A 22,982-nucleotide genomic window follows, 5' to 3' on the forward strand; every position below is an offset into this window, starting at 1 on the left:
AAAGAGCTACCTACAGTGGATTTGATTACAGCTACAGAATCTGCTATAAGGAAAAACAACTAAACCGGAACTGAGGCCGATCAGCTAAGGTTAAAAGTGTCAGCAGCGTTGTCCGAGGCCAAGGTCCCCCCCTCTAACCTCACTCTTGAGGAGAGGAAAGCAGTGGTGGGAAACACCCCACACCACATCCAAAACTCCACCGATTTCGTGGATAAAGTCCGAAACATAAAAATGGAACCAGATGAAACCATGGTATCCTATGATGTGACTTCTCTTTTCACCCGTATTCCAACTATGGAGGCTTCGGCTACGGTAAGAGAACGACTCACACAAGACATTTCCCTGCAAAACCGAACAAATCTCATACCTGAACACATCTGCCAGCTTCTGGATTTGTGCCTGAACACCACATATTTCCAGTTTAATGGCAAATTTTACAGACAAAAACACGGCTGCGCCATGAGTTCACCAGTTTCCCCTATTGTGGCAAATCTATACATGGAGGAGGTAGAAAACAAGGCCTTGAACTCCTTTGAAGGAACAACACCGAGCCACTGGTTCAGGTATGTGGACGACACATGGGTCAAAATCAAAATCAAAGAGGTGCAAGCTTTTACCGAACACATTAACTCAGTGGACAAAAACATCAAGTTCACCAGAGAGGATGCCAAGGACAATAGTTTGCCGTTCTTAGATTGTGACGTCCATATGGAAAAGGACAGGAGCCTCCACATTGGGGTATACAGAAAACCCACACACACAGACCAATATCTACTTTTCGACTCACACCACCCTCTGGAACACAAGCTTGGTGTGTCCATTTACATCTCAAGGAGAAAGCCCACTCCTTTGAGGACAGCAATGTCCACATCCTAGACAGAGAGGACAGTTGGTTCGAAAGAGGAGTAAAAGAGGCCATCTATGTAAAAATAGAGAAACCATCCCTCAACAGGGGAGGAGGCCTCAGACACCACCTATCTCCAATTTACAATGCTGCCCTTTCATCCCTTCCCAGGAGACTCAACAATCTAGCCTCCAAGAATAACAACTGTTCACAAGTGGCGAGTGACTCCAACGACTGTCGTTATAACACAATAGAGCACTAACAAAGTCGAAACCAATTTTCCACCAACAACAGTCATGCAAACTGACAAGACTGTCGTTGACACTTGGAGCACAAAAGGGAACCAGTGACATCATCATCCTTGTGAACGCCCACAAGAGGTTAAATACCTGGGTCTCCACACCAGAAAGTAGAACCAGTCCTAACCTGGTCAGATGCGTACATGAACTGATGAAGCCTCTTGGATGAGAGGTGAAACGTCTTCCCAGACAAATAACCTAGTCCAGTTGTTTTTCGATTTAAAAAACTCCTTTAGGATACTATGACCTGGAAAAATGAGAATATACACAGGCCAATCAGAGGAGGCTCAGAGACCAACACAAAAGATGGTAGAGCTCTAGAGAGATGAATGGATGGATATTAAGATAAAACACTGGAACACTATAACGTAAAATATGGGACATTGGAAAAATGTCACAAACTGATCCAGAAACACCTGAGCAGCCTGGATGTTAAACATGTGTTAAACAAGACAGGAGAAGGTGGAGGCCTCAGGCCTGGAAGGAGGTGGTGAGTAAATGAAGCTGTGTATATACACCTGAGGCCTAAACTGGTTCTGAACCAGGAAGTGGAAACAGCCACAACAGGCAGGAGAGAGAAACATAACATAACATAAGTACAAATAATGAGGATACAGAAATAATGAGCAGCAGCATTCAAAACAGTTGAAAAGCTATGTTTAGACCAGTTTACATATTATATTTATTATATATGAAAAAGTCATTATAATAATTTAGTCCAGAAAATCCCTTGAATATCTGTGCTTACACAAAATGCACCACTGAAGCACAACATGTTGTCTTCACAAGGACAAGGCAGTTTAAAAAATAACACAATATCACAAGTTATTTATTATTGCTGCTTTTAGTGAAGTCTGATCGCATAGTCCATCTTTCTTATTATCAACAAATCAAAACCATGAACTGATCCTGCTAACATGTATCGTCTGTCTCTCATGTAAATCCCAGTGGTTGTTCAAGGTTCATGTGATTTGGGTAAGAGAAGCTGAACACACAGTGTATTTTACTCTGATATGAAAATGAGATGAATGCTCACAACTCTGCTCAGAAATAATAAGAGCCTGAGTTCTGATTATATGTATTATTTCTTTTAATCATCATAGCAGGGCATTTTTCTTCCTAGTGATTATTGTCTCTGTAGCCATGGTGACGGAACAAATTGTTAACTGTTAATAGTTATTTTCATGATTCAGCATTGACTCAATATGATCCTGATTCACCAAACTGTATTAGATATAAAATATAATATAAGATTTAATCTGAGCTTCAGATTCAGGTGCAGCTCACAGTTGAAGCTCCTTGTTTGTAGTTCCAGCTATAACCCGGAGGGTGTGCTGAATAACAGTACAAGAGAGGCACTGAAACATCACTGCAGCAACATCACTTCATACATCATCCTGGAGCCCGGTGCTCATTATGTGCCTTTGTGTGACATTTAACTAAGGACTGCAACTGATAACTCTTTTTATTATTAATTTATATTTTGATAATTTGATGAATCAATAGTCCTAAACAGCTTGGAACCAATATTTTATATCTATTATTGAAGCTCCATATTTTCCTCTTTTTCTATGTTATATTTGAAGCGTTGATCCATAAGAGATATAAAAACCATCTCAATGTAGTTTTTCATCTCCGCTCTCATTTTTCTCAACAGGTCGGTGAGCCAATCAGAAAAAAGGGGGCTCTGAGCCTCTCTTCTGATTGGCTGACTCTTTTCTGAGTGATCTAATAAAAATATAGCAGATTTCAGCTAAACACTCTGCTGTGAAACTTTCACAGTATTAATATAGAGCCTAAACATAATTTATAATCAAACAACACATGGACATCTGTCTTTACGCTATACAGACCTTGACTATGTCACACCTTTACTAAACTCTGTGTAGACACTACAGTGATCGGATATTCTGTCACCTCTGGTCTGATCATCATTCTTTCTCCTCTGGTCGCTGATCATCAGTGTGTCTCCTCTGGTCGCTGATCATCAGTCTGTGTCCTCTGGTCCCTGATCATAAGTCTGTCTCTTCTGATCTGATCATCAGTCTGTCTCCTTTGATCTGTGATCAGGATCCAAAGAAGAACGGGGAGTGGCAGCTACACTTCAGGAACCTGACGACCTCCCTCACCTCTCTATTGGTTCTGCTCACCACAGCCAACAACCCAGATGGTATGAGCCAGTCACATGATAAACAAGCTATGTTTCATCATTACTCTTCATTCGTTTGTCTTCTCTACATGTCCTTAGTGATGATCCCTGCCTACTCCCTGAACAGAGGCTACGCCATCTTCTTTGTCGCCTTCAGTGTCATTGGTAAGTAAAGATAATTATTATCTTAGATTATATTATACTGATGTTAGATTATTGTGTTATTGTTGAGTGAGATATTTGTTTTCTTCCTGGCAGGAACCTACTGTCTGATGAACTTACTGACCGCCATCATCTATAACCAATTCAGAGGATATTTATTGGTGAGTCACACATACATATGACATCATTCTGTGAATTATTTTGTTCTTTATTTATTGTTTGCTTCATTTGCTTCTGTAGCTGCATCTCTGTCCTACCAGAATGTTGTGGAGAGGATGGTTGTGTTGGGTCTGAGCTCTGACTCATGAGCTGGACACCAAATATATTGGATTTTCGGTTGTCTATCCATTTATTGGCTATCATAAATTAAGAAAATATGAATATAAAAAATATGAATATTAAACAATAACTTTGAAATTAATTAAAGTCATTGGGGTGAGGGTTGTGGTTTATGTTGCCATTGGTTGTGATGGTTGAGGATAGGGTAAGGGGCTCTGTGTGTGTGTGTGTGTGTGTGTGTGTGTGTGTGTGTGTGTGTGTGTGTGTGTGCGTGCGTGCGTGCGTGCATGCATGCGTGCGTGTGTGTGTGGGTATATGTGTGTGTCTGTGGGGACACAAACAAAATCAAGATGGCCGATTCAAAGTGGTCACTGTGACTACATGACCTGAACAAAGCAGACTACACAAGATGGTGGTAAACAAACAAAACTATTCAAAATGGCCACTGAGACCACCTGGTGTGATATAAATGGCTGATATAAATGAATACAGTACAGCACTGTGCCCTCACATCACACATCATGAAGACCCTGGAGTGGACAAGCTGGAAGGGATGGGGGTGGATCCCTGCTTCATGTCCTGGATTATGGATTACCTGACAAGACGACTATAGTACATCAGGCTGGGTAACTGTGTCTCAGGGACTGTGATTAGCAGCACTGGGGATAGGGTAAGGGGCTCTGTGTGTGTGTGTGTGTGTGTGTGTGTGTGTGCGTCAGTACAAAGGGCTTATAGGAAGGCTGAAGAAAAACCAGATTATGATCTGATCTGCCAAGTGGTGGTAGAGCTGAAGCAGTGAAGGCCTCCTATATATTTGCATACAACAGATCAAGTGTTTTATTTTCCCTTGTGGGACAGTTAACATACTGAGTGAAGCCAATCAGGTGAGAGGTGAGAGTGACATGGTTAAAATCCCCCGATATTGCAATGAATGCATCAGGGTGTTGGTTCTGTACTCCCACAACAGTCTCGTGAATGACGTCACACTTGGTTGCATGCAAACAATGGCAACGATGTGTCAGAACACCCTCGGTACATTATGTTGTCTAAGACCAACCGCCAACAGTTCAATATCCCAACAGCAGATCTTCTCCTTCACTCTGATATGACTGGGGTTGCACCATATATTCTTGCAGAACCAGTCCTCCATCTTTATTCTCCCCACTTGCTCTGGCTAAAGCAGTTTTATTTCCACTCAGACTGAAGGGTAGTGACATGTTAGTGGCAGCAGAGGCTGAACTGAAGAAGCTGGAGCTATTGGGGCTGAGGCAGGACACACCAGGGAGAGAAAACAAGAAGGAGTAACCTGCCGTTTAAAGGAGCACAACAGTCAATTAACTAAATGTAAATCCTCATGTTCAAAGATACGTATGCTGACTTTTAGAAATGTCACTGCTGGATCCAACACATCCACATGATGCAAACTCTTCTCGTACATACAATACATAGAATAGAGTAAGAAGAGAGTCACATGACTGGATAGAAAAAATGCTTCTTCAGGTCACCCTTTAATCCTCCACCTTAAGATAAATAAATAGATAGATAGATATATAGCTCAGCTACTTGCAGTAGATGACAGCCAACAGTGTTGCCCTGTGACAGTGACTTTCCCTCTCTACGCTGACTTTATGTCAGCGTAGAGAGGGAAAGTCTCGATTAGTCTCTTAATTAATCATGACTGTTTTACATACAATAAACCAGTCAGAGTGCCATCTCGTGTTCCCTTTAAGAGACAGGTGAGCCTGCACCTTGGTGTATTGCTATTATAATGACAGATTTGCCAGGTAGTCACAAAGAACATTTCTCTACAGAGGAAACACTATCTGATGTTGGAAGGCCATCAGTTCACCTGAAAAGGTGTGTGGAATAGGATATGAGATGTGACTGCCATCTGCTGGAGGAGGAGTCTAACTGGATTATAACATGAACTGACAAAGTTTATAGGGTTCAATTAAATTTGTATTTCATCATGATCTGACTTCCTAATGTATATCCAATTAGAGACAAATGAATCACAAGTCACAAAAATAATGTTAAAATTCAGGATTTGTGGAGAATATGCTGTATATATATATCTGTAAGATTGAGATGAAGTTAAAGCTCGATTGAAGCTCTCAGAACTGAACTGAACTGAACCTTGCTGGAAACATAAAAACTTGAAGCAAGAGAAGAACACTGCCAAAAGTTCAACAAGTTCAACACTACATGAACCAGCAACTCACTAATTACTGTAACACAGAATCTGCAGAATTAGGAGGAATGTAAAAACAACACATCTTTCTAAGGGGAGCGAACTGCAGTTATAGTACTTCTGTGCAGAAGCTATGGCTTTAGTGCCCAGATTTCAGTTCCAGTGTCTGTCCAGGAAACAAATTGGGCAACCCTACTACAGTCCCTGACAAAAGTCTTGTCACTTATCCATTTTGTAGAAACAACAGCTTATAACCTGACTTTTAATTAATCCATTGGTTTTAGAAATGGCTCATATGAAAGCTAAAACCCTCCCAAATTATGTTTAATATACTAAAATAAATTTGCTTCACTGAAGAAAGATTGATCATTTAATGAACACAGAAAGGTCAGATTTTGTCAAGACAAAAGTTTTGTCACCTACAGAGAGTAATGTAAAAATTGAACAAATAATTTACTTCAAATACAAAATATGTTGCATAACATCAGTGAATTAAGTAGTGGTGCTGTGAAATCCATATTTAATATCTTGTATGACTTCCATGAGCTTGAAGGACAGCATCCATGCGGTTCGACAATGATTCATACAATTCATTGAAGTCATCAGGAATAGCAAAGAAAGCAGTCTTACATGCCTCCCAGAGTTCATCAAGATTCTTTGGTTTCGTCTTCCATGCTTCCTCTTTCATTCTACCCCAGACATGCTCAATGATGTTCATGTCTGGTGACCGGGCTGGCCAGTCCTGGAGCACCTTGATCTTCTTCGCCTTGAGGAACTTTGATGTAGAGATGGAAGTATGCGATGGAGCACCATCCTGCTGCAAAATTTGACCCCTTTTATGGTTGGGAATGTAAGAGGTAGCTAATACTTCTTGATATTTTAGGCTTTTGATATTGCCTTCCACCCTGCAAATTTCTCGCACACCCCCATACTGGATGTAACCCCAGACCATGATTTTTCCGCCACCAAACTTAACTATTTTCTGGGAGAATCTCGGATCCATGCGGGCTCCAGTAGGTCTCCTGCAATATTTGGAGTGGCTGTGATGTAATTCAACCGAAGATTCATCTGAGAAATCCACCTTCTGCCACGTTTCCAGCGTACATCCTTTTAGCAGGCTGAGGACCTTGGCAAATGCCACACGTTTTTTTTATTGCCTTTTGTTTAGTGCTGGTTTCTGGGCACTGATTCGACCATGGAGGCCATTTCGAGACAGAATTCTACAAACTGTCCTGGTTAACACGGGAACTTGAGGTGACCAGGCCTGGTGGAGCGCTGCTGCAGTGGAAAAGGGGCTCGCCTTGGATTTTCAACCCAACAAATGGTCCTCCCAAACAGTTGTCTTGCGGGGTCTGTCTGACCTGGGCGTGACAAAAACATCTCCAGTCTCTTCAAATCTTTTTCTTATTCTTTGTGCTTGATGCTGAGACACATTGAAGGTGTCAGCCACCTCAGCAGTGGATCTGGTCTTCAGCCTCTTGGTAATCAACGCTTTGGTCTCAGGGTGAATCTTAGGCATGTTGTCAGGGGTCAAGTTTCAGTTGATCTGAAGGTCTGGTGTGCTGGGGTTCTTTTTATACACACCCACTAATTGATTGATCAATTATTGATCACAGGTGAGGCTGCAATCTAGGAATGGGTTCATCATATGACAAGGTGACAAGACTTTTGTCTTGGGCTTTACCAAGCTGTGAACGTTAGAATGCTTTTCAGCAGTTTCGTTTGGCACCAAAACATTATTTCAAAAGTTGTTGGGATTGAAATTAGCCATTTCTTGTAAAAAGAATTGATTACAAATATATTTGAGGGGCACTTAAGGTCGACTTGTACCCAAGCGACAAGACTTTTGTCAGGGACTGTATGGCGACAAGAGCCTGGGAAGATGTGTTGTCATAGTAACATCTGTTACAGCAGTAAAACTACAATGTGTCATTTTGGGATTTTTTTGTTTATGTACAGGTTAAAAAAAACCTCACATTTATTCACCAGTGGGTTTTAAAGGTGTTGGTGTGTTTTGTACTTTGGACTGAGCCAGGCTGGTTCCCCTGTTTGTATCTGTCTCTTCCTTTCGAAAGGAAGTGAATGAGTGTATACCAAAATACTTATCAGTTTCATTCAAACAGGTTGAAGGTTCAATGCCTTGCTTGCTTGCTTAGTGAATTCAGTAACTTTGATGAGTAATAAACACTGACAGTGATTTTTAGGTGTGTGCTCCTAACCTCTGTGTTTTCACCTTCAGAAAATCTTTACAATCAACCCTGAGCCCAGGACAGGAGGAGATAAAAACTTGTCATATTCAGGACATCAAAGTCTTTCTGTTTGTGTCTTCATCCAGATGTCTGTCCAGACGTCCATCATCAGGAGACGACTGGGTATCAGAGCTGCTTTCCAAGTCCTCAGCTGCCAGGGAGCCCAACGGGCCACTGAGTGAGATATACCCCCCCCCCCCCACACACACACACACACACACACACACACACACATACACACACAGACGCATGCACAGACACACACACACGCACACACACACACACACACACACACACACACACACAGCCCCTTACCCTATCCTCAACCATCACAACCAATGGCAACATAAACCACAACCCTCACCTGAACCCTAAACCCCTGGTCCTTAGTGGTCTTGTTCTCTTTGTCAGGGAGCGTGTGCGTGTTGATGCCGTGCTGGAGGTGATGTCCAGAGTCCAGATGAAGAGCTACTACAGAGCAACCATCACTACAGTCAGAACCAACACACACACTCAGACACAGTCACATCTTCACACACATAGTTTCACACAAACTGCACTGCACACATACAGGTATTAATAATAGAACTAACATCCACTGTCACAGCTCACTGGGACACTTTAATGGAGCAGATCTTAATGTTATTAGTAACGTGTCACTCCTCCATATGCTCCTTTAAAATTTGTGAACTTTGAATTTCAACATGATGTGTTTCATACTGAAATACATGATGCCAGGAACAACACATCCTCTGGTTCTTAAACTTTCCTCTTGACTCGACTCATCTGCTCTCCATCCTGTCAGGAGGCTCAGAGGTTTGCAGACCTCGGCTTCATGGATCGAGAGCAGTTCAGGAAGATATTTGAAGAATTGGATAAAGACCGCATCAAGGAGGTAGATCGGTGCCCCATTCACCTAACATTGAGATGTCTTCATTTTATATCTATCTAAAGGGTCAAAGGTCAACTTCTGTCTGTTATCCAAAACATAACTGTGAGGTGGTAATTTATTTGACCCTGTGTGTGTGTGTGTGTGTGTGTGTGTGTGTGTGTGTGTGTGTGTGTGTGTGTGTGTGTGTGTGTGTGTGTGTGTGTGTGTGTGTGTGTGTGTGCGCGCGCGTGTGTGTTTGTGTTCCTCCCAGCACCCTCCCTTGCCTCAGTACAACTCTCTGATCCTGCAGAGACTTCAGGTGATCTTCAGTCACTACTATCTCACTATATTTGGCAATGCAGTTGCACTGGCCAATGTCATCTGCATATGTGTAAGTTGCACTCTCACACATACACACACACACTGACCTTCAACTAATTCTAATGTGAACCATAAAACCAAGTCTTAACCATCAAACAGCCTTTGAACTCACCAGTCTAAAACTCTAACTGGTCCTCACAAAAATAGAAGTACACACACACACACACACACTCACACTCACACACACACACACACACTGACCAAGCTGGCAGCATATTGTAAGGTAACCTGTGTGTGTTTCAGACCATCCTGGTATTGAACTCTGAGAAGTCCACAGCAGAGCGAGATAACTACATCTTAGAGGTGAGCTGACACATCAGAGGTCCTCTGGAGTCTTCTGGAGGTCCATGGTCCTGATCAGTGTGGTGACTGATTTCGCTCTTCCCCTGTCCACCTGTCAGATCATCAACCTGTGCTTCATCCTCTTCTACCTGTTTGAAATGTGTGTGAAGATCTTTGCCTTCGGCTGGAGAGGGTATCTCTCCTACAGGAACAACATCTTTGACGGCTTCCTCACCATCCTGCTCTTGGTAATGTTTCTCTGCCCACCCACTCTTGTCATTTTAATATTTAGTATAATATATACTAAAGGCCATATTTAGAAAAACTTAAATATGTGTTTCATTCCACCACTCCTGAGCCCTGTCACCCAACCTTCAGAAAAGCAGCAGAAGACGATCTCAGTGTTCTTGGAGGTCTATAGTTAATTGGGGAGCTAGAAGTTCAACTTGGTGGTTTGTATATAAGGAGGTTGACCTTAAAATCAATTCTAGATGTACCAGGAAGCTAAAACTGGTTCTGGTTCATACCTGAGCTGCAGAATTTTGAATGAAGCACAAGAGAACTCTCTTTGCAAGATCATGTTTCGATCTTGATGTAAAAATTCAGACATGTTTATGGTGTTGAGATCTGATCCAGACAATAATCTGGATCTGGTGAAAGAAAATGTTTGGTCTTGGTCTGGTCAGGATTCTTCTCAAAACATTTACAAAGTAGTGATACTTCTGAACTGTGAAGTTTTCATGTTGTAAAATTATTTGGCTGACATGACATCAAGTGGTGCTGCAGATGTAATTTACAAAGTTCACTACGGTTAAGTTTTGTTTACTTTTATAAAAAAACTTCCTGTGTCTGTTTTCTGTTACAAAGTAATAGGTAGTGTATTGATATTATACTTCTTTTTAAAAATTGTTTCAGTTGCCTGTTGGCACTGGTTTGTGTATTTTCACAAAGCTGATACACTGAGGCTCTTTTGACACTTTGTATAGTTCCTTCTGCTTCATGTGAAACTTGTATCTGTGCTGACTGTCAACAGTTGTGTGTCCTCTCTAAATGTATCATGTCTCCTCTGTGCAAACAAAATGACACAAACTGAGAGTTCACCCTGAAATGGGGATGTGTATCGTCAAGATTTTAATGTTACTACTCCTTTCACTGATACTGCTTATGGATTCGGTACTGTAACAGTACTGTTAACGATCCTGTACTGTGACTGTACTATTATCAGTACTTTTTCTAATGCTCTTTTTCATCACAGTGAACAGTCTACTGTGGTACACTTTAGTTTCGACTCTGTCTTGATGTATGTGATTCCCCATCAGTATTATATGTCCATGTTTATAACAGCTCTGGTGCCAATTTTTCAGGTGCAAATGTGACATAATCTGCCTCAAACACATGCAGAAAAACAACAGGAGCAGTGTTGGGTCTATGCTCTGTCTCATGAGTGGGACACCATATGTTGGACCTTCGGTTGTTTATCAATTTATTGGCTATCATACATATTATTATAAAAAAAAAAAAAAATTAAATGATAACTTTAAAATGAATTGAAGTCCTCGGGAAGATAGCCAATGTTGATTCAGTTTCAGATTCAGTATTACTATTCATAGAGAACTCTGATTAATAATTAACTTAATAACTATATCCAAATTGAAGGATTGGAATTCTACTGAGTAGATGTTGGCAATACCCACCATTGTGCAACATTAAACACACCAGTAGTTTGTGTTGCCCTTGGTTGTGATGGTTGAGGATAGGGTAAGGGGCTGTGTGTGTGTTTGTGCGTGTGTGTGTGTGTGTGTGTGTGGGGGGGGGGGGGGGGGGGGGGTTATCGGGGCAAGATGGCTGATTCAAAATGGTCGCTGTGACCACATGGCCTGAACAAAGAAGACTACACAAGATAGTGGTAAACAAAGAAACTACTTGAAATGGCCGCTGAGGCCACCTGTGTGTGTGTAACTCATGTAATCTAAAGGTAACCGGTTAGAGGTGGAAGGTTAGCTGCATGCAGGTTCTAGAACTGAGATGTACTACAGGTATGTGTGTGAACATACAAGTACTCAATTAACTGTGTGACTAACCACAACCTAAGCAAACATTACAACAACAAAACATTAACCAACATGTACATTAACCCAGGTTAAGAGTTCTGCTGCTTAGCTGTTCTGTGCTAGGTGAGGTTAGACCCAGTCAGTTAACGTTACCCAGTCCTTGGATAAAAGCAAAGAGGTCCTTTCCAGTGTTGTTGAGTTGGGTGGCTTCCTGGTGGACTGAAGTGCTGTCTGGCTGTGTGGTCTCTGCGTTGTCAAGGAGACCACTGAATTCTCCTTTGTTCTTCTCACAGAGTTAGCTAGTTAGTTAGTTTCACACTAACTCTGCTGTGACTCCTGTTACTTGGGAAATCAGCTGGCAGACTTTGTGTCATAGCCACTGGAGCTGAAGTTAACTTGTGCACTCTGTGTTGAAAAGCTGAGTGAGGGAGAATGTTACAGTCTGGGGGTCACATGTCACACTCTGGCCAACACTGACTGGTCCGTGAGGTCCCTGGAGGAGGGTTGTCCCAAGGTGTGAACAGTGGGAAAGTGAGTTCTATTTTCTTTGGAAGCAAAGAAACATGTGTTCTCCACCACCATGAATGTAGTGAGTCCCAACAGCAGTCAAGTCAACAGAGGTTAGTTGTGTATTCTGCACCTCTGAAGACGAGGTGCAAACACAGGGCTGATGGGACCAAACATGCTTTTAGGTTTATATTTGAGTATTAAAGAGAACAATGATGGAATTATTTAATAACTTAACTGATTATTTTTAAAACCTCTTACATCTTGTTAATATTGATCCATCACCATTGATCACTTTAGGTTTCAACATTGATCTCATGTCTTTATTTTCCCCCATTAGGCCCTGCAGATCACTATTTATGCCACATACAGACTTCCATACTCTCACTGGTGAGTTTTTATTTCTTAGTTTTAAAATTAATGTTTGTATTTTCAGCTGTAGTTTGTATCTCTAACTTGATCATTTAATTATTTTGAATGAATGTGTGTGTGTGTGTGTGTGTGTGTGTGTGTGTGTGTGTGTGTGTGTGTGTGTGTGTGTGTGTGTGTGTGTGTGTGTGTGTAGGGACCCGTCCTCTCATGGGGTCATGTCTCTGTGGGAGATGGTTCGCTTGGTCAACATGCTGATTGTCTTCCGCTTCCTGCGAATCATCCCAGACATCAAGGTACACACCAGAACAGAAATTCTGAAATCAACTCAACAGTTAACCACAAACAGTTACTGAGAAAAAATTAAATAACAGTTACTAATCAAAATGTTGGTGATTACACTTCGAATATATTCTTTCCAGTAAAAAGCTGACATGTACAACATAACATTCACTGTTCTTATAGCATAACTTGATTCCCCCCAAGGATAAAATCATAACTTCCGGTCATGTCATAATCTAATCTAATCTTCATTTATCAACAGTGATCCAGTGATTGAAGCGCCGCTCAGATATATAGTCTCAAAGTAATTAAATTGTTAAATAGTTAAACATTAGAAAAAAATAATTAAGAAATAAATCAATTACTGGAAAAAAAAATTGTAATTTGTGAAATCATTTAGGGATTTTTTAACTATGGCTAACAGGAGCTAACTTGTTAAATGTGGAGCAGCTGTTGAGCTTGCTGTCATGAGAACCAGAGGGTCATGTGATTGTTCGAAAATCAAGATGGCAACGACATGACTGTGACGAATAATTTCATGAAACAAATGTATCATTTAGAAAAACACCATAACAATACTTTTGACAAAAGGGAATTAAAAATCTTTTAAATAATATTCAATGCAGTTATAAACTGAATATAGAATTTAGGTATTATGAAAATTATTAAATACAATTACATAATTGATTTTTAAATAATTTCATGAATTATTTCACAAATTATTGCTTCATTATATACTTAACAGAATTTATTTTATAATATTCATGGACTCCATGGCAACATCACACGTCCTGTTTACATCAGCTCAGACATGCAGTCTTCTCCAGCCTCATCATGAACTCACGTATGTGTCCCTCATATCCCTTTTTGTCTCTCATTGTCTTGTTCTCCAGCTCATGGCTCTGGTTGCGAGCACTCTGCTTGACCTGGTAAAAAACCTCAGAGCCTTTGCAGGGATCCTGGTGGTAAGTGACATCAGCATTCGATCAACCAGCTGATATGCTTTAAACATATGATACCTATCACTGTGAAAACCATAACAAGTTGAATAAATCCATGCACTTGATTGATTGACCCCATTTACCTTCTCTGGCTCCTAGAACCTTTTCCAAACTCTCTGTGAAAATGTATTATCCAGTCTTCTGTTTTCTACCTACTGGACATAGATGGTTTTCACCTGACAATAGTTTACTCGATAAGGAGCCAGTGTGTGTTTTCTTGATGCTCTCTGAACAGGTGGTGTACTATGTGTTTGCTGTGTTTGGGATCTGGCTGTTTGAAGGAGCTATTAAACCTCCTCCAGAGATCAGGTATGAAGTGAGGAAAAACATGATCATCATCTCTGTACAGATCAGATTTAGCAGGGTTTCAGTCAGTGTGAAATAAAAAAGTTTGTTTTGTTTTATACATTTCACCAAAATACAAATTTCACTCACATCTTTTATCAGTTATAACAGTCATTAAACTTGCTTTCATTAAAAGGTAAAGGTTAACATCTGTTTAAGGCTTGTTAAAGTTTCACAGACAGCTGGTGTCAGACTGATGGGATGAGGTCAGTTAGAAACAACACAGTGTTGTAGGTTCTTCATATATCAGCTAAGTTTCACAAATGAACGTAGGATACATTAGAATCAACCCCATTCCCCCACCAAACACTGAGGGGTTGAGCTGGTTCTGGAACATCCCTGGTTCTGCTCCATTGATCTTTTTTTTTTTTTTTAACTATCAATCATGAGTCCAACACTGTTAAAAATAGATAGATAGATAGATAGATAGATAGATAGATAGATAGATAGATAGATAGATAGATAGATTCTTTATCTATCCCCCCAGGGGAAATTCATAAAGGAACACGATGTCAAATGAATGGAGTACTCTTCAAAGCACTGGGACAAACTTGGTTATTTAGTGTCTGGTTCAGTGATCTCTGATTATGTGTATGTGCTAATATGTGTATACTGTGTGTGTGTGTGTGTGTGTGTGTGTGCTAATATGTGTATACTGTGTGTGCGTGCGCGTGTGTGTGTGTGTGTGTGTGTGTGTGTGTGTGTGTGTGTGTGTGTGTGTGTGTGTGTGTGTGTGTGTGTGTGTGTGTGTGTGTGTCTCCCAGTGTGCTTTCCAACACCTCCATGGAGAACATCACCTCTAACCTCACCATGGAATGTGGTACATATGAACAGCTCCAGTACTGGCCAAATAATTTTGATGATTTTGCTGTGAGTAACAACAACATCGTTGTGTTTGAGAGACATTGAAATGAAAAAGAAATTAGTAAAAAAGAAACCATATATAAGCAAATAAAATGAATATATGTATGTTGTTTTAATTAACTTGCATATATAAATTGAATATATATCCTTAACCTATATGCAACAAAAAAATCATCATAGAGATATTTTTAATATATGTACATATACAAATAATAAAAACTATGGGTATTTCATATATTTATACACTTATATCTTAATATATCCAGAGGATGTGTATATGTGATAATAATATATCCACTTTTAGGTAACATCTATGGCAATGTCACTCTTGATATAGGGACATGTCATAGGGATGTCATACAGTATATTACATTCCTGTATGGATGAGAATGAAAAACAAAGGCCACCATGTTGCCAGGAGGAAGAAAAAGAAATCAAATGTAAAAATATGTCCTACAATAACATGACTTCTTTTACAGTAACAAACTTCTGCTGGAAATGAAAACTATAATTTTCGTAAAATGTATATGTAAAAAATGAGCTGCCAGAAGGAGGAGATCATATAAAATGTATCCCCTTTGTCAGAGAGAAACATAAAAGAGGATCTGAAGTTCTTACAATAAATACATCTTGCTCGCACAAGGTTTTAATGTCATGTGACATGGTGAAAGCGCTGGTGAAAGTCGGACAAAGTTCTAACTAGCATGCCCTACAATGACTATCACTGTCAATTATATTACCACCCCCCACCCCCCCATCAGGCCTCCATCATTTTGCTGTATGATGTCATGATAGTCAACAACTGGCAGGCCTTCATGGATGCATACAGCAGATACACCACCGAGTAAGACAAACACATTTTACAAGTATCAGTGCTGGTGATGATGATGATGATGATGATAAGGACATCATATTTTTCCCAGGTGGGCTAAGATCTACTTTGTGTGTTGGTGGCTCACATCCTCTGTCATGTGGGTCAACCTTTTTGTGGCGCTCATCCTAGAGGTCAGTTCACTGAGACAACACATGCATACATTAATTTATTTAAACACTACAAACATCGCTCCAACTACAAGTAACCATGGAAATGCAATTCTTGTTTACAACAATTAATTAATCAATTGATGCAGTTAAAACACAGGAGTAACACTAACCCAAGTCTGTGTTCCTTGTTCTCTAATAGAACTTCATCTACAGGTGGGACCGCAGTCACAGCTGCTCTGTGACAGATGTGGAGAGGATCAGATATGAGACCTCGGTCCAGCTCATGTTCAAGTACGTTAATGCTGCTGCTGTTGTAAATCTCTGAAGCTGTGAAGCCACAGCTCACTGCCTGTCCCATCGTTTCTATGCAGGGAGCAAATCCAGGAGCCAACAGAGGAAGAGTTACTCTGTCAACTACATCAACACCCACACTTACACCTACACTGGTGACCCACACACAAACAAAAACATAAACACACACACACACACACACACACAGCACCTGCCTACAACAGAGACACTGCTAGTAAATCAGTCTACTGTGTGAGAGAATTTATAATTTATTTTAATCTGTGTTATTTTCATTTATTGAAACCAATAGCACAAGTTTTTATTATTGGTTATTCATGAGTAAAACCACTGCATGCTGCGGTTTCAGTTACACAAAGATTTCTTGTTGGTGTGGGCTCTGGAGGCAGGTGTCGTATCACTGGCTGAGATGAACATGAGTGGGTGAAGTTAAAGAACCAAAAGTTATGTGCCAGCTCCACAGTGAATTGCTATACAGCACCTATGTATGTTTCTGCAATAACTGCACTGGAAATTAATCAAACTGTGACATCAGCACACAGAGAAAATCTGCTTTTACAAATGTAATTTACTTTATGCTTTTGTTTGACAAACTGCGGCAGCGATTTAGTATCTAATGTTGAGAAGAGGATCTAGAGCAGTCTTTCTCACTAATTGATTAAATATGAGGAGCTTAATTAATTGAAATATTGGATTTTGCATTACAGTTGTTAAATCCAGGTATATTGTCTCATCACAGTCTGGTACATGTGTTAGCAAAGAGTGTGAGTCCTGCTGCTGTGAAATGAGAGTAACCTACGTGGTGCTTGTTTACAAAGACAGAGCAGATTTAACGTTTGACTGGATGCAGGCCATAAAATTCTGAGGTAAACTCAGATGTTCACCTTACCAGCTCCGAATGACCTCTTTCTCCTTTCTCAATCAAACTACAACATGTTTAAGTCTTTCCATGCAATGGACCATCCCTGACAGGAAGGGGTGTTTTCTCCTGGAGAACAACAGGGAGCTGGAAGATAATGACAGCACAGAAGACGGCAGCAGCTGTGCTCAACCTTCCTTGAGCAAAGCTGTCCTTGTAACTACATTGGAGATGGTTGTAGCCAAAGCTGTGTTGACATTATTGGAGAAACAGGGCTCTTGCTCTGAGCAAAATTCCTGGAGGGACTGGGGAGTGAAATTTGCAAAATACAAATACACACAAGAGCTACAGGCTCACAAAGGTCAGTGAAGCTCAGGTCAAAGGCCAGCACAGATACTTTGCCATAGTGCAGCTTTGCATGGCGAATGGTGCAAATGAGGGATGGACTGTCATGACATACACAGTAATGGAGGAGAAGCACTCGCAGGTTTTTACAATAATGTGGACACAGCTGTGTGGTCATGCAACCACAGGAAGCACAGCAAGGTGTCCTTTACTGAGTACCCTGAATGCCTCTTCAACAGCAGAGGAAAACCCATTACCTGGACTCGATCCACTCAAGTTTAGTAAATAGGTTTTGATATTAGTTCAGCTTGTCATATTACTGCTATTCCCTCTACAGCTTCTTCTGTTGATCTCCATTATGAGGTTAGAGTGGGTGAGCAGCAGCAGGTGTGACAGGAGCAGCTTGCCATGTGGCCTGTTTCCTCTCAGTTTTGAAGCAAGGGGTTCACTGCTTCACTAACACCAGTGTCAGCTCAGTTTCCTCAGTTGATATGACTGGAGCCCAAACCATGTTAGCAAAAATGTCAAAGAGGGGCCTGGGTGTTATTTATTTATTTCTTGTTTTGCTCATTTGTTGTAGATACTGGGGCTAAAACTGTTATCCTGGATTTATTTCAGGATTTTTAATCTGTGTTTGTAAAATGTGTGGATGCAGTTGTTCCAAAGGAGGTCCTGGAGAGAACATGTAGGTAGTCACGTGAGACTATGTTAGAGGAGCTTCAGATGAATATACTCTGGGACTATCTGTGTTCTGATTATCTGCAGAGGCCGGAGGTTGCACACTCACACATCGTGAATCTGCCATAATGCTGGTGTCTTGAGAACTCAAAGGGTAAAAAGGGACAAACTCACTGTCAGTGACTGACGTGTGTTGTTTGAATGGAGATTCTTCTCTTCGTGTGCCTTGGTGTTTTTATAAATACAGTTCAAATGTATTTTATTTGGGGACACAATTTTTATACAAAGAAGATGTATATTAAAGTGAAAATGCAATATAGTAATATTTGACAGTAACTGGAGTTACAGATTGTATTTAAGTCTGCATGTTGTGAACTGTTTGTATTAAAAAAATGGTTCAAATTTTAAATAAACATTTTGTAAAAATTCAAAGTCTTATTTGTGATTTTATTGATTTTTATGAAGAGAAGCTTCAGTACAACAAGATACAATTTTATACAAAACAACTGAGTGTTTGTGACAGTGGAATTAGAAATTGTATAAAATAGTCACTAATTCCACAGTCAAAGGTCTCACAAGTTGTTTTGGACCAAAAATACCTTCATAGTTGCACGCATTGGTTATATGTGAAACCATGGCATGGCAAATTAAAGAGCTTTTAGTCTTGAAACCTTACTTTTGAAGTGATCTGGCATCAGTCCCAAGTAAAGAAGAAGTAAAGAAGTTTATTGTAGAGAGCAGAGTTATGGACCCAAAATGCAAGTTTCAGATGCTGTTCCAGAGCTCCTTGGCCAACGGCACAGTCCCCCAGCTGTGGAAACACTCCACATTCCTAAAAAGGGCACCATCAAGGTCTTGAGTGACCTCAGTCTCTATGGCCTGTGGCTCTCACCTCCTCTGTAATGAGAGCAATGGAGGGGATCATCAAAAACCACATTATGATGGCAACAAACTCACAGATGGACCCTCTCCAGTTTGTGATAATGACGCAACACCATGCATAAGCATCTGGAACTCCCCAACATTAGAAGCAGACTCCTGTTTGCAGACTTCCCTTCTTCTCTTCTGGTCAAGTACGCTGATGACACAGTTCTTCTGTTCCTGCTTTCACATTCCTCACAGCACTACTGCTCAGCTCCTTGTGTGTTTGTGGAGTGGTGCGATAATGCCTGGAACTGAACGTAAGAAAGACTATTCTCCAACAAACAGAGGGAACTGGCTGCAGCAGTCACTAGCACGATTCATGGGAAGCCTGTGGAGACAGCCTGTGGAGACAGTTGAGGAGTATAAATACCTGGGCACAATCTTTGAAAACCTGCTGAAATTTGCCTCTAACACAGAGAAAGGAACCTCACCTCCTTCGGGGTCTACTAGTTCACTCCATCAGCCTCCAGAACAGACAGGGGTGGAAAGTAACTAGTTACATTTACTCTCGTTACTGTAACCAAGTAGTTTTTTTGTGTAATTGTACTTTTTTGAGTAATTTTAAAAATCAGTAATTTTACTTTTACTTAAGTACATATTGTTTGAAGTAATTGTAATTCGTTACGTTTGAAATAGCTTCCGTTACAAAGTAAAAAAAAAAAAAAAAGATGAACTTGCACTGCGTCTGAGTGCCAGCCAGAAACTGTCCATCTGATTGGCTCTGGACAACTGCGGCGCCAGGTTAACAGACGTTGGTGGCACAGAAGCATAAAGATGGTGGAGACCGATGATGGAAACGAGTCTGGGGATAGAGACGACAAGCACGATTGTAACGACGGAGGGGGGTCGAATTTGGAACTCAGAGACACGCAAGGAGAACGTGAGGCCAATCCCTGGCCATACTTAAAGGACTTCTTTGAGTTCAAGTCCGCGAATGACAACAATGTCATTATGCGAAGTAAGCTTTGTATGCCGAAAGAGAGGCAGCTATCAACCTACAAAAACTCTTCTTCCAACTCGCGCAAGCATGTACAGGTAAGATAACCGCACTTGAAGCTAAATAATGTTACATGCAATTAATCATGTATCCATACAATCAATAACTTTACTCAACCGTGGCATGCTAACATCAGTGTTAGCAGCCAGTTAGTGCTAGCTAACGTTAGCTAACTTGGTGGATATGTGCTCTATAAATAAAGTTGGAGTTGAATGGACTCCTTAATTTCACACAAAATTATGCTAATATTGCTATGATATGTGTTGAAAATTGCTTGTATTATCAGGTCTCTACGGTGCGAGCATTTCACTCGCATTTGCGTCAAAAAAAAAAAAATCAATGTGGAACAGGGAAAATGATTTTGGCGCACAGTGTGCGAGCAAAGATCACAAGTGAAGTAACCATCACAACCATAGACTGTGTGATCGGATTATATGCCATCACTGCACGCCACACAGGTTTGTGTAAAGAGACAATCTTTTAATGTGTACTCAGTGATTGTGATTGTACTGCTGTTTACTGAGGTGCAGTATTTTGTGTTCACCACAGTGTGGCGCAAGTTTATAGAACAGGGGTTTATGCTGCGTCATTAAGTTCAGAGTTCATCGCTGCATTTTTGAGGACAACATGTGAGGTTGTTTTGTCTCAAATAAATATGCCAAAGAGGCTAAAGACCAGTGGCGGCTGCTGGTCTTATAATGAGGGGAAGCTCATTTTCGGCCTACATCATAAAATGTGTCCGTTTATTTAAATGTAAATTCGCAGAGCGACAGAAGAGAGTCGCCAAACACAACGCTAGTCGTTTTTAACAAAGACAAAGTCGCTGAGGATCAGTAACGTCTCCAGATCAACTCCGAACAACGGAATGAACCACTTGAAAACTGCTCCGGTGGATGCTAATACTTCAAGATCGCTAATTCGCTCATTTCGCTGTCAATCAAAAAGGGACTCAGCCTCAGACAGATCATCCAATCATCATGCAGAAGCCGAGCGTCCGGGCCAGCCCACTGTCCCATAGACCCCCAGAGACGCTGAGCGTCCGATGGGCGGGACAAAGCCCAGCATTTATCCAATGACCGTCTAGTTTCGCTGCAGTGGAACAACCCACTCTTTGCTTCCCCATTGAAGTCAGGAGTCTACACTGCTCGGCGTCTACACTGTGTAAAGCTCTGTGGCGCTGCGGGGATGAATGAGAAGAAGTCGTGTCGGTTACCTGTGATAAGGAGCTGATTCTGAACAAAAGATGAACGTGTTCTAGCGCATATTTAGTCAATGAAATGTTCACACAACAGCACATATTTGACCACTTATTTTGTTGACATTTTAGGGGAAGCTGAGCTTCCCTTGCAGTCTTAGAGCAATCGCCACTGCTAAAGACAGACAAGGAGAAAGCCACAAAAACACTGGCACTTAGAGGGTTAAAAAGTGGGAAAATATTACATTTTAAAAGTGACCATAATCAGAATGTTTTTATAAAACTGAATTACATGGTGAAAAAAATGTTGTAATAGGCTGTGTTTGGAATTTGAAAATTAATCATGAATAGCTTTATCGTTATGAGACTATTATAACCAAAAAGCTATTCAGGATTTTTGGATAGTAAAAAATCTTCTAGCCATTATATTGGTGAATGTTATTCATACAGTAATCAGGAGTGAGTGAACCATCCATGATATAGTCTACTCATTCTACATTAAACTTTGAAAAATATGAATTAATCTGTTAATATAAAAAATATTGTAACTATATTTAATGAAAACATGGTAAACATTGTATGATGATGTTTGTTTTTGTTCACAGAGGAAACATCCATCAAAGATGAAGGTCTACACTGACCTCGTGTCAGCACGGAAACCAGAAAAAACCCAAAGCAAGCACACAAAAATGTCTGACTTGGTGGCAGTTGGTGGAACCAAACGTGTGCCACAAGCAAAAGTTGACAAGGTTCTGATTAACTTCATTTGTGAAGGCCTTCATCCATTTGCTGTGGTTGAACAACCTGCTTTTTTAAAGAACTTGTATCAACACTGAATCCTCAATGCAAGGTTATTTCTCAGGGCCAGAATACAGGCAGCTTCCACTCAAATGAAGAAGGCTGTGATGTCACACCTCAGTCGAGTTAGTTATGTCGCAACTACCACCGATTGTTGGATGGCACACCAGAGAAGTTTCATCGGGGTCACCTGTCATTGGATAGATGAGGAAACCTTTGAGAGAAGATCTGCTGCACTTGCGTGCCAGAGGTTGAGGGGGTCCCATATGTTCGATCTGCTTGCAGGTGCCCTTGATGACATTCACTGTCAGTACGGGTTAAGGGGAAAAGTGGTAAGAACCACAACAAACAGTGGGTCAAATTTTATCAAAGCATTCAGAATGTTTGGGAAGCAGAGCCCATCCACAGAAGCAGAGTCAGACTCTTCTGAAGAAGAGCCCAAAGTCACCCATCAAGACACATTCAGCATCCTGGAAGAAAACAACGGTCTTGAATACCAACTGCCTCCTCATCAAAGGTGTGCGTGTCACCTGTTAAATTTAGTTGCCACCACAGATGCTGCCAAGGCAGAAGAACAGAATGATACATACAAACGGCTATCACGTGCAGCCTTTGGGAAATGCCAAGGACTGTGGAACAAAACAGGTCGGTCACACATGGCTGCAGAAACTGTGGAAGAAGAATGCAACCTCCAGTTCATACGGCCAAATCAAACATGGTGGAACTCCACATACATGGCTGTGGAGAGGATCATTCAAATCATATAA

General features: G+C 40.8%; 1 protein-coding gene and 1 long non-coding RNA gene across 3 annotated transcripts in view; one reads left to right on the forward strand and one right to left on the reverse strand.

Annotated features, from left to right (window-relative positions):
• Positions 1-18,733, forward strand: part of tpcn2 (two pore segment channel 2) — a 47,852-nt gene extending 29,119 nt beyond the window's left edge. The window contains exons 8-25 of one of the 2 annotated variants that reach the window (XM_056382474.1): positions 3,214-3,313; positions 3,392-3,457; positions 3,551-3,615; positions 8,260-8,351; positions 8,585-8,666; positions 8,979-9,068; positions 9,316-9,435; positions 9,669-9,728; positions 9,827-9,955; positions 12,606-12,655; positions 12,831-12,930; positions 13,810-13,881; positions 14,153-14,226; positions 15,027-15,132; positions 15,888-15,970; positions 16,050-16,131; positions 16,310-16,401; positions 16,482-18,733. In XM_056382474.1, coding sequence (XP_056238449.1) covers positions 3,214-3,313; positions 3,392-3,457; positions 3,551-3,615; positions 8,260-8,351; positions 8,585-8,666; positions 8,979-9,068; positions 9,316-9,435; positions 9,669-9,728; positions 9,827-9,955; positions 12,606-12,655; positions 12,831-12,930; positions 13,810-13,881; positions 14,153-14,226; positions 15,027-15,132; positions 15,888-15,970; positions 16,050-16,131; positions 16,310-16,401; positions 16,482-16,560 — 1,542 coding nt within the window. In that variant the 3' untranslated portion in view covers positions 16,561-18,733. The remainder of the gene's footprint in view (positions 1-3,213; positions 3,314-3,391; positions 3,458-3,550; positions 3,616-8,259; positions 8,352-8,584; positions 8,667-8,978; positions 9,069-9,315; positions 9,436-9,668; positions 9,729-9,826; positions 9,956-12,605; positions 12,656-12,830; positions 12,931-13,809; positions 13,882-14,152; positions 14,227-15,026; positions 15,133-15,887; positions 15,971-16,049; positions 16,132-16,309; positions 16,402-16,481) is intronic. The other variant, XM_056382480.1, reaches the window with a different exon arrangement.
• LOC130173376 (uncharacterized) lies at positions 18,728-20,266 on the reverse strand. Its single transcript, XR_008828411.1, has 2 exons — positions 19,657-20,266; positions 18,728-19,566 (listed from the first exon to the last, which is right to left on the reverse strand). It is a non-coding gene; the product is annotated as an uncharacterized LOC130173376 (long non-coding RNA).
• Between the last annotated feature and the right edge of the window lie 2,716 nt (positions 20,267-22,982).

Source organism: Seriola aureovittata, chromosome 1 (genome assembly GCF_021018895.1).
Source record: "Seriola aureovittata isolate HTS-2021-v1 ecotype China chromosome 1, ASM2101889v1, whole genome shotgun sequence".
NCBI classification, from domain to species: Eukaryota; Metazoa; Chordata; class Actinopteri; order Carangiformes; family Carangidae; genus Seriola; species Seriola aureovittata.